General features: G+C 43.9%; 1 protein-coding gene across 1 annotated transcript in view; it reads right to left on the reverse strand.

The window, feature by feature from the left end:
* Positions 1–10,282: 10,282 nt before the first annotated feature.
* Positions 10,283–12,099, reverse strand: part of paxip1 (PAX interacting (with transcription-activation domain) protein 1) — a 41,827-nt gene continuing 40,010 nt past the window's right edge. The window contains exon 23 of the mRNA XM_056293158.1: positions 10,283–10,569. Within this exon, the coding sequence (XP_056149133.1) occupies positions 10,558–10,569 (12 nt within the window). The 3' untranslated portion in view covers positions 10,283–10,557. The remainder of the gene's footprint in view (positions 10,570–12,099) is intronic.

Here is a 12,099-nt window from a genome sequence, read left to right on the forward strand (position 1 = left end):
GGAAACGCACCGGCGGCCGAGGCGGCCCTCTTCCACCGGCGGCGGCGGCCTCCGAGGATGCAGCATGGGGTTTTCAATCTGAGCGGACGTGTTGGACTCTGAAAGGCTGTCACGCAGACACATTTTGAGTTGTGTGTTTGTTGGACTTGTGTGGGAGTTTTGAGTTGTGTGTTTGTTGGACTTGTGTGGGAGTTTTGAGTTGTGTGTTTGTTGGACTTGTGTGGGAGTGTATTGTGTTTGCAAAGTAGCACTGTGTGATGGTTAAACTTTCTTTTTTAATATTTATGGTATTATGAGTGTTGATGATGTGGTCTGACTTAAAAAGCACAGGAGCTGTTTGAGTTGTGAGTAAATATTGTGTGAACTATTCTAGTGATTTAATGGAAAACTTGAAGAACCAGACTTTACTTTACTTTACTTTACTTTTCTTGTGTACAAAAAGATGCTGTATATTTTTTGGTGTTGCCTCAGTATTATGTTAAACATGAAAAAACCTGTTTCTCTTGCTACTGGAGTGACTTTTGCTTTCTGGTGATTTCCACATTCATCAGTATGATCCGTAGCATCAGTACTACGTCAGTACTACATCAGTACTACACATCCTACCACAGCGCCTCTGCTGTTCTCAGCAGGTTGTACGGGGGCTTTTGAAGAGTTTGCTGACAATCAGTGTGTGAGGAATGTAATGTGTAGGTTCATTTTGCAGTGTTGGCCCAATAAAAGCCAAGTGATTATTTATATGTAAATTGTGTCTAAGTGCTGAGATATTTAGAAGTTTAAAAATCCCCTTTAAGGAATATATTACGTTTATGTGTCAGATTAAACACTGTATTTTGTATTTCAGTTCAGGGTCAAAGTATAGATGTCTTTATTAAAGCTGTAAATCCTATGTAGCTCATTTTAACACAAAGTTTGGTCATTTTGCTGATACCAAACGCTTCAGATCTGTAGGTAAGTATTTTGAATAGACACCTGACTACATACAGAACTCTTTTTTTCCCCTTAAGTTCCCATACAATATCTACAGAAAACAACCAGTAACTTGAGAATGGTCTGTAAGTCAAAATTGCTGACTTCTGCTTTGGGCTGCAATACTTTCCAAGTCAGATGTATACTTATACTTCTGTATATTCATGCAATAGTATACTTCTATATATCCATGCAGTATGTGGAAGTCTTCAGTTTTCCTTTGGTTTCAGGCATGCACTGTGTGAAAGCTTTTTGTTGTGTAAATTTTACTTTTAGAATGTTTCAAATCATAAACTAGTAGAAGAGTTTTACATTCAAATGTTTGGAAATAGAAGGCTTTAAACGTGTACACATGATTTTTAGTGTGTTTTATTTTTGTTACCATGCTCCGTTTAAGCCTCTGCATGCCCTTAGTTATCTGTGTCAGTTTGAAAGACATTCTTGTTTTACACAGCTCTGTAAATAATTGTGTTATCTGATTTTTTATGATATATGTCAGCCATGTGGCTCTAGGGTTTTGTAGAATTCGGGTGCCCATGAGCTATACTAACTAATAAAGGGATTTGAGGGTGTTGAAAATAACGAAGCTGTCTGCCTCCGTTGTTAGGAAATACACTGCTGTGCCAGAAGAGGGCAGTGTTGACATGTTACAGTGTAGACACACTACAGTGTAGACATGCTGCTACAGTCTAGACACACTACAGTGTAGACACGCTACAGTGGAAAGGTGCTACAGTGTAGACATGCTGCTACAGGATAGACATGCTACAGTGGAGAGGTGCTACCGACATGTTACAGTGTAGACATGCTGCTACAGTGTAGACATGCTACAGTGTAGAGACGCTACAGTGTAGACAATATGCTACAGTGTAGACACGCTACAGTGTAGACATGCTACAGTGTAGACAATATGCTACAGTGTAGACACGTACAGTGTAGACATGCTACAGTGTAGACACACTACAGTGTAGACACGCTGCTACAGTCTAGACACACTACAGTGTAGACACGCTACAGTGGAACGGTGCTACAGTGTAGAAATGCTACAGTGTAGACATGCTGCTACAGGGTAGACATGCTACAGTGGAGAGGTGCTACCGACACGTTACAGTGTAGACATGCTGCTACAGTGTAGACATGCTACAGTGTAGAGACGCTACAGTGTAGACATGCTGCTACAGTGTAGAGACGCTACAGTGTAGACAATATGCTACAGTGTAGACACGCTACAGTGTAGACATGCTGCTACAGTGTAGAGACGCTACAGTGTAGACATGTTACAGTGTAGACACGCTACAGTGTAGACAATATGCTACAGTGTAGACATGCTACAGTGTAGACACGCTACAGTGTAGACAATATGCTACAGTGTAAACACGTTACAGTGTAGACATGCTACAGTGTAGACACTACAGTGTAGAGACGCTATAGTGTAGAGATGTTACAGTGTAGACACGCTACAGTGTAGACAATATGCTACAGTGTAGACACGTTATAGTGTAGACATGCTATAAGGATAGTAGAAAGCCTGTTCACACACTGCTTCTAAGTATTTTCAGAACAATTTGATATACACTATATGTACAAAAGTATTTGGACACTATGACATCCCATTCTAAATGCATAGGCATTAATATGGAGTTGGTCCCCTCTTTGCAGCTATAACAGCTTCCACTTTTTGGGGAAGGCTTTCCACAAGATTTTGTAGTTTGTCTGGGAATTTTTGCCCATTCATCCAGAAGAGCATTTGTGAGGTCAGTCACTGATGTTGGACGAGAAGGTCTGGCTCACAATCTCCGTTCTAGTTCATCCCAAAGGTGTTCGATGGGGTTGAGGTCAGGGCTCTGTGTGGGCCAGTCAAGTTCTTCCACACCAAACTCATCCAACCATGTCTTAATGGACCTTGCTCTGTGCGCTGGGGCACAGTCATGCTGGAACAGAAAAGGGCCCTCCCCAAACTGTTCCCACAAAGTTGGAAGCATAGAATTGTCCAAAATGTCTTGGTATGCTGAAGCATTAAGAATTCCCTTCACTGGAACTAAGGGGCCTAGCCCAACCCCTGAAAAACAACCCCATACCTTTATCCCTCCTCCACCAAACTTTACAGTTGGCACAGTGCAGTCAGGCAGGTAACGTTCTCCTGGTATCTGCCAAAGCCAGACTCGTCCGTCAGACTGCCAGACAGAGAAGTGTGATTCGTCACTCCACAGAACTCGTTTCCACTGCTCCAGAGTCCAGTGGCAGCGTGCTTTACACCACTCCATCTGACGCCTGGCATTGTGCTTGGTGATGTAAGGCTTCCATGCAGCTGCTTGGCCATGGAAACCCATCCCATGAAGCTCCTGGCACACAGTTTTTGTGCTGATGTTAATGCCAGAGGAAGTTTGGAACTCTGCAGTTATTGAGTCAACAGAGTGTTGGTGACTTTTACGCACTATGCGTCTCAGCACTCGTTGACCCCGCTGTGTGACTTTATGTGGTCTGCCACTTTGTGGCTGAGTTGCTGTTGTTCCTAAACACTTCCACTTTTCAACAATACCACTTAGAGTTGACCGTGGAATATCCAGCATTGAAGAAATTTCACCGACTGACTTATTGCAAAGGTGGCATCCTATGACAGTACCACGCTTGAATTCACTGAGCTCTTCAGAACGACCCATTCTTTCACAAATGTTTGTAAATGAAGACTGCATGGCTAGCTGCTGGATTTTATACACCTGTGGCAATGGGTCTGAATGAAACACCTGAATTCAGTGATTAAGAGGTGTGTCCCAATACCTTTGTACATATAGTGTATTTGCAAATATACAAGAGTAAAACGCTGAAGCTGCATGTTTTTATTTACAAAATCAAGATTCAGAATTCAAAATTACTTTATTTGTCCTGAGTGAAATTTGTCTTGGACATAAAGGTGCCACATAAAAATACATACAATATAGTGCAGTAACAGGACATAAAGTACATTCAAACACATGTGACATGGCCCCTCATTTCACCCCCTCCTCATGTTCTGCGTTTAGGAGATTCACTAATGGAGGGATGAAAGAGTTTTTATACCTGTTCAGGTATCTTTTCCTGTGTTTAACTGGAACCCTGTCACGTCTGCCTGATGGGAGCAGTTCATATTGTGAATACAGGACATGAGAGGGCTCAGCGATAATGTTCCTGGACTGTTTAGGGATTGTCTTCTCAAAGAGCATCTGGAAGGAGGGATGCTCCCTCACCCCCATCACTTCCATTGCTGTTTATTCATGATTTTAACTTAACTGATATGTTACCAAACCAAGCTGAGACTCTTAACATAATATACTCTCGATCACAGCATGATAAAATAACTTCATTGCCCTCTGTCCAACCCCAAACACCCTGAGTCTGCTCACACAGTGGAGTCTCTGGTGGATCCTGGTACATACATAATTCACATGGACTTGCCAAGACAGATGACAGTCGTATTTGTAAGAATGAACCCCCAGATGTCCGGGATCAAAAATCCTTTCTTCTGTTTTCTTAGTGTTTACAATGAGATGGTGGTCATCACAGCACTGTACTAGCCTTTAGTAACCTCTGAACTAAAGCCAGACATGCCGGAGTCTGTATCCTTAAATCCCAAGATGGCAGTGTCATCAGCAAACCTGACAACAAAAGTGCTGGGATGACTGTTGGTACAATAATTTATATATGACACAAACAGAACGGGAAAACTCACACACCTCCAAGGAAGGCGTGTGTTGATGACTTTAGACTCACATAATGTCTGGTTCACTCCGACCTGCTGGGTCCTGTTGGTGAAAAAGGAGTGATGCCACCTGATGATATGTGGGTTAACAGGAGGAGGATGTGTGGCTGCAGGGCATTAAAGTAGAGCTGAAGTCTACAAACAGCAGTCTGGCATGGGCCTTGGGGTTTTCAAGGTGTTGCAAATAAAGTGTATTGTGGTTAGTATTGCATCATCAGTGCCACAATTGTCTTTATAGGCAAATTGATCAGAATCTATCTGTATGTATGTTTGACTTCAGCTTCCACACCATCATCTTTTCCAGACACTTCATTACAACAGACGTCAGGCCTACTCTCGTCTATTCGTTATTTTCATTATTTTTCAAAACAGGCTGTTTTGGAAGAGGAGTGATAATTGCCATTTTCCAGAGCATGGCAGCACAGAGGTTAGCGCTGTCCCCTCACAGCATGAAGGTCCTTTGAACCAACCTTGGGGGTCATCCCATGTCGTCCTCTGTGTGGAGTTTGCATGTTCTCCCCGTGTCTGCGGTGGGCTTTCTCTGAGTGCTTCGGTTTCCCCCATCCTAGCTGCTAACTAAACAGCTAGGATGGGTTAAATGCAGAGAAAGATTTTCCCTACAGGGATTAATAAAGTATCTCAAAAACCTTAAATCAGAGAGATGGAGCTACTATATGTGAATCAACAGACCTTTGACAGACAGACCCAGAGTGGTGTAAGACCCTCTGTACAGGTTTTCATCTGGAAAGGACCTGTTGCCTTCCAGGTGTTTGTTCTTTTAAATGGTCTTGTGACTTCTCTGGGACTAACGTCTATCCTCGGAACAGTCATACGTTATTATGGTGTTGATGAAACTGTCACGTCCTAAAGATAAATCATGTGAATCAGACCTGAAGTAGAAGTTGTTCAGGTCGTTTTTCTGCAGTGCTCTCATGTGTTGTGTGCAGTGTTTCCCTGCCAGGAGTCAGATCTCTAGTGGATTTCATAGTGGCCCACAGATTCTTTGTGTTATTTGCACAGAAGTCCTTTTCAACGGATTCTATATTGTCTTTCTGCTGTGTTGAGTGTCTGGTTCAGCTCCCTCTGTGCTGAAATCGTAGTCAAAAAACACATCAGAGAGTCAGTTTTTATAATTATCACATTTTCTTTTCCAGAGCAATGTCAAAATATCAAGGAAACACTCCTACAACATGATCTGACCTACAAACAGACTGCTTAGTATTGCCATGTTCACTCCTCAGTGTCTGAAGTACCTGTTTTAGAGACACGGCTCCACCTCCAAGCTTTCCTTCCCCCAACCCTAATGAGATACTCTTGCGCTGTAATTGGCTAAATTATTTGTAATTAGTTCCATCATATGCTAATTAGCTCATATGTAAATTTGAAGTGCCAGACGAATCCCAGTGCCATCTCCATGTAATTAGCCTGTAATTCCTCTGCATCCTATCTAATAGGAAAGTCAAAAAGTACGGGACATGCAACACGGGGGGCTGGGGAGTAATTAGAAGTAACTCACTTGAAGCATTTAAAGATTAATTACAACATTTTCAGTCTCTCAATACTTTTTTTCCCCTTTTCCCGACAACTGGGCTGCGTCAGCAGAGGACGTCCACAAACCAACAAGGAACTTGAGTAAATTTTAATCAAAGATGTGGCTCCTTATTTGCATTTCTAATTGAAATTAATTAGGATTGTCCAATTAGTATGCATGTGTATGTCTGTGTGTTTCAGTTGGACTCTGGGATGTTCCTGCTTATGCGGATTTCCTATTCACATCCTGTGATGACGTCCTCAACCACAGTACACTGGCAAAGGGAGATTCCCTGCATGAATGAGTGTCTTATTATTTGGGAGTTTAGGAAGCTGTCAACCAGTAACGTGTACTAGAAAGACTATGTCCGGGCCCATTTGTAAATATTTCAGCTTTGGGATGTGCCTTTCAGTCACCCTCATACTCCAATCTTCCTATTTCTGCATGCATCAGTACATTCTGGGACACATACTTAAATAAATCTGCCCTTAGGCAGGGCAAGTTTATTTAAGTAGCACATTTCAACAACAAGGCAATCCAACTGGACTGGACTGACATCTTCCTATTTTCTGGTCTTAGTAAGGACTCGAGCAGCAGCGTTCTGCAGCAGCTGTTTGATCGATTGCTTTTTTTGTTGTTTTTTTTTAGACCTGTAAAGACACCAATACAGTAGTCGAGCTGACTGAAGATAAAGCATGGACAAGTTTTTCTGAATCCTGATGAGACATAAATCCTTTAATTCTTGATATATTCTTCAGGTGATAGTAGGCTGACTTTATAAGTATCTTAGTGTGGTTATATAAATTCAAGTCTGAGTCCATGACTACACCAAGATTTCTGGCTTGGTTTGTGGTTTTTAACACTACTGATTGCAGCTGAGCGGTGACTTTTAATCATTCTTCCTTGGCTACAAAGACAAATACCTCAGTTTTGTTTAAGTGAAGAAACTTCTGAGATATTCAATCCTTTATTTGTTCAGTGCATTTACTCAGTGCTTGTGTGGGACTATAGTCCCTGGGTAATATGTTTATGTAAATCTGTGTGTCATCTGCATAATTATGGTAACATATTTGCTGTTTTTCATAATCTGAACTAGTGGGAGCATATAGTTCTTAAACAGAAGCGGCCCCAGAATGGAGCCTTGGTGAACTCTACAGGTCATTTGCAGCTGTTTGATCCACTTTTTGGAAAGACCTGTAAAGTCACCGTTACAGTAGTTGAGTTGGTTTAGTCTCCAAAATGTCCAGTCAGCAGATCAGACCAACATTCTAACATGTATTATTTAAGGCTACACCACAGACATACAATTGCATTTTGGTTGGATTTCACAGGAGAGATATTGTGCTGTATTATGATGGGGGTCATGTAAGTTGATACACGTCAGCGTTTTACTTGTCATGTATGAGAGAGTGAAAAGGTTTTTGGTAGGTATACAGTCATAATTAGTAAATATATATAAAATTATATGATCACAGCCAGGTGCCAAGGGTCTTGATCATGATCGTGACCTGATGTGAAGCTTGTGTTTTACTAAAACAACGTTGTTGGAAGGGTACTTCTGTTATGAGAATATTGTCCTTATTTGTAAAAAGTTATGCACAAGATCGTAATGGAAACCAGACCATTAATTAACCCTCCACTCCTGTTTATCACATATATATCTAAATCTCATGAACTAGATAAATGTTAACTAATCACAAGCTGGGTCATACCATCAGCCGTCTGACCGTCAGTGGACCACTCCATGTTCCGTCACAGTAACAAAGCTCAGGTGCTACAAAACATCCAACTGGTCTTCTCCTGCTGGAGTAACATCACTCTTCCACTTACACCAACATCCTCACTGCACACCTGACCCAACATCAACACCGTCACTGCACACCTGACCACTACACCAACAACCTCACTGCACACCTGACCCTACATCAACAACCTCACTGCACACCTAACCACTACACCAACCTCACTGCACACCTGACCCTACATCAACACCATCACTGCGCACCTGACCACTATACCAACACCCTCACTGCACACCTGACCACTACACCAACCTCACTGCACACCTGACCCTACATCAACACCGTTACTGCGCACCTGACCACTATACCAACACCCTCACTGCACACCTGAACACTACATCAACACCCTCACTGCACACCTGAACACTACATCAACACCCTTACTGCACACCTGAACACTACACCAACACCCTCACTGTACACCTGACCACTACATCAACACCCTCACTGCACACCTGACCACTACATCAACACCCTCACTGCACACCTGACCCAACATCAACACCCTCACTGTACACCTGACCACTACATCAACACCCTCACTGTACACCTGACCCAACATCAACACCCTCACTGCACACCTGACCCAACATCAACACCCTCACTGCGCATCTGACCACTATACCAACACCCTCACTGTACACCTGACCCAACATCAACACCCTCACTGCACACCTGACCCAACGTCAACACCCTCACTGTACACCTGACCCAACATCAACACCCTCACTGTACACCTGACCCAACATCAACACCCTCACTGCGCATCTGACCACTACATCAACACCCTCACTGCACACCTGACCACTACATCAACACCCTCACTGCACACCTGACCACTACACCAACACCCTCACTGCACACCTGACCACTACATCAACACCCTCACTGTACACCTGACCCAACATCAACACCCTCACTGTACACCTGACCACTACATCAACACCCTCACTGTACACCTGACCCAACATCAACACCCTCACTGCACACCTGACCCAACATCAACACCCTCACTGCGCATCTGACCACTATACCAACACCCTCACTGTACACCTGACCCAACATCAACACCCTCACTGCACACCTGACCCAACGTCAACACCCTCACTGTACACCTGACCCAACATCAACACCCTCACTGTACACCTGACCCAACATCAACACCCTCACTGCGCATCTGACCACTACATCAACACCCTCACTGCACACCTGACCACTACATCAACACCCTCACTGCACACCTGACCACTACACCAACACCCTCACTGCACACCTGACCACTACATCAACACCCTCACTGCACACCTGACCCTACATCAACAGCATAAAAATACAGCACTCCTCAGAATTGCACACAGAATATTCTGAAATGAATATTGGTTTAAATATGCCTCCGTATAACGGCTATTCATTTCTCACTGTAACATGACATATTTTGATACCAGAGAGCCTTTAAGTCTCTGAATGGTTTTAAACTAAGTAAATCCATACAAAGGGCCAATTTGATTTTAACCTGTTATGTACAGACCTGACTTGCCACATCAGTGAAAACCACAAAATCTTTTACCCCGCCTTAGTATCCACAGTAACATCATTTATACTAAAGTATGTGTAAATACGTACTGAGTACCCCTTGCATGAGACACATATAATATATAGCACATGACCTTGGCTTAGGCAGTGTCTAATTCAGTCATAGCAAGTTTTGAGGGCACCGCCACAAGCTGTGTTTTACCTCCCCCTCCCACCCACCACTGCTGCCCAGAGAGGACCCCGGGCTATCCGTCTGACAGCTGGCAATTAGAACTTCACCAGTAACTACCCCAGCCACCTCATTAACTATTAATTGAATCAAATCTATTAGGAATTATCATCAAAAATCTTGAAGGGATTCCTGAAAGAAATCTTAAAAAGATATTTAAGTGCAAAAGGCACGGCTGTCCTTTTGTTCCAACTGATGCGTCGTTCTGACTGACATGAGACGCCTTCATGGCCACGTCCAACTTCACCCTTCCACCTCCTTTCTCCACACACGCACATCGCCACGTCCTTACATGCTTCGTTCATTACAAGTCCTTGTCCCTCTTTTCAGAGGTCTCCACACTTCGGTCTTGAAACTAATTTCACATATTTATACAGGTTTCTGCGGGGTCCACAGCACGCCTCTGCTGGATGAAATGGGAAACTGCAGGTTTTTACACCTCTACACCTCATGAAGCAGACTTCCACACAGCCATCTGCACAAACAAATAGTCTTTATTCCAAAAGCAGCCTTTACAGTGGTTTTTAAAATATACAGGGAACATCCAGATCGGCCCATAATTTAAACATTCATGTCACAAAAATAACACTCGTTTGTTTCTCATTGAACATGTAACAAAAACTACAAAATGACAAGTCCTGTCCACAGGGTACAAACGCTCGAAAAAGTCTGTACAGTTGACGACGCTTCTCTTCCGTGACTTCCTGATCAGAGGACACCAACTCCATCTTCATCCACCCCTCTGGCTGGGTCACCATCAAGTGAACTTATATGTAAGCTTGTCAAGGAAACCAGCACTGACAGAAGACTGGACACACACCTCACACGAAGAAACCAACACTGACAGAAGACTGGACACACAACTCACACGAAGAAACCAACACTGACAGAAGACTGGACACACACCTCACACGAAGAAACCAGCACTGACAGAAGACTGGACACACACCACACACGAAGAAACCAGCACTGACAGAAGACTGGACACACAACTCACACGAAGAAACCAGCACTGACAGAAGACTGGACACACAACTCACACGAAGAAACCAACACTGACAGAAGACTGGACACACACCACACACGAAGAAACCAGCACTGACAGAAGACTGGACACACACCTCACACGAAGAAACCAGCACTGACAGAAGACTGGACACACACCTCACACGAAGAAACCAGCACTGACAGAAGACTGGACACACAACTCACACGAAGAAACCAGCACTGACAGAAGACTGGACACACAACTCACACGAAGAAACCAACACTGACAGAAGACTGGACACACAACTCACACGAAGAAACCAGCACTGACAGAAGACTGGACACACACCTCACACGAAGAAACCAGCACTGACATAAGACTGGACACACAACTCACATGAAGAAACCAACACTGACAGAAGACTGGACACACACCTCACACGAAGAAACCAGCACTGACAGAAGACTGGACACACAACTCACACGAAGAAACCAGCACTGACAGAAGACTGCACACACACCTCACACGAAGAAACCAACACTGACAGAAGACTGGACACACACCTCACACGAAGAAACCAGCACTGACAGAAGACTGGACACACACCTCACACGAAGAAACCAGCACTGACAGAAGACTGGACACACACCACACACGAAGAAACCAACACTGACAGAAGACTGGACACACAACTCACACGAAGAAACCAGCACTGACAGAAGACTGGACACACACCTCACACGAAGAAACCAACACTGACAGAAGACTGGACACACACCTCACACGAAGAACCCAGCACTGACAGAAGACTGGACACACACCACACACAAAGAAACCAGCACTGACAGAAGACTGGACACACACCTCACACGAAGAAACCAACACTGACAGAAGACTGGACACACAACTCACACGAAGAAACCAGCACTGACAGAAGACTGGACACACACCACAGACTGGACACACACCACACACGAAGAAACCAACACTGACAGAAGACTGGACACACACCACAGACTGGACACACACCACAGACTGGACACACACCACAGACTGGACACACACCACAGACTGGACACACACCACACACGAAGAAACCAGCACTGACAGAAGACTGGACACACACCACAGACTGGACACACACCACAGACTGGACACACACCACACACGAAGAAACCAGCACTGACAGAAGACTGGACACACACCACACACGAAGAAACCAACACTGACAGAAGACTGGACACACACCTCACACGAAGAAACCAACACTGACAGAAGACTGGACACACACCACACACGAAGAAACCAACA

The sequence above is a fragment of the Lampris incognitus genome, chromosome 14 (assembly GCF_029633865.1).
Source record: "Lampris incognitus isolate fLamInc1 chromosome 14, fLamInc1.hap2, whole genome shotgun sequence".
In the NCBI taxonomy this organism is placed as follows: Eukaryota; Metazoa; Chordata; class Actinopteri; order Lampriformes; family Lampridae; genus Lampris; species Lampris incognitus.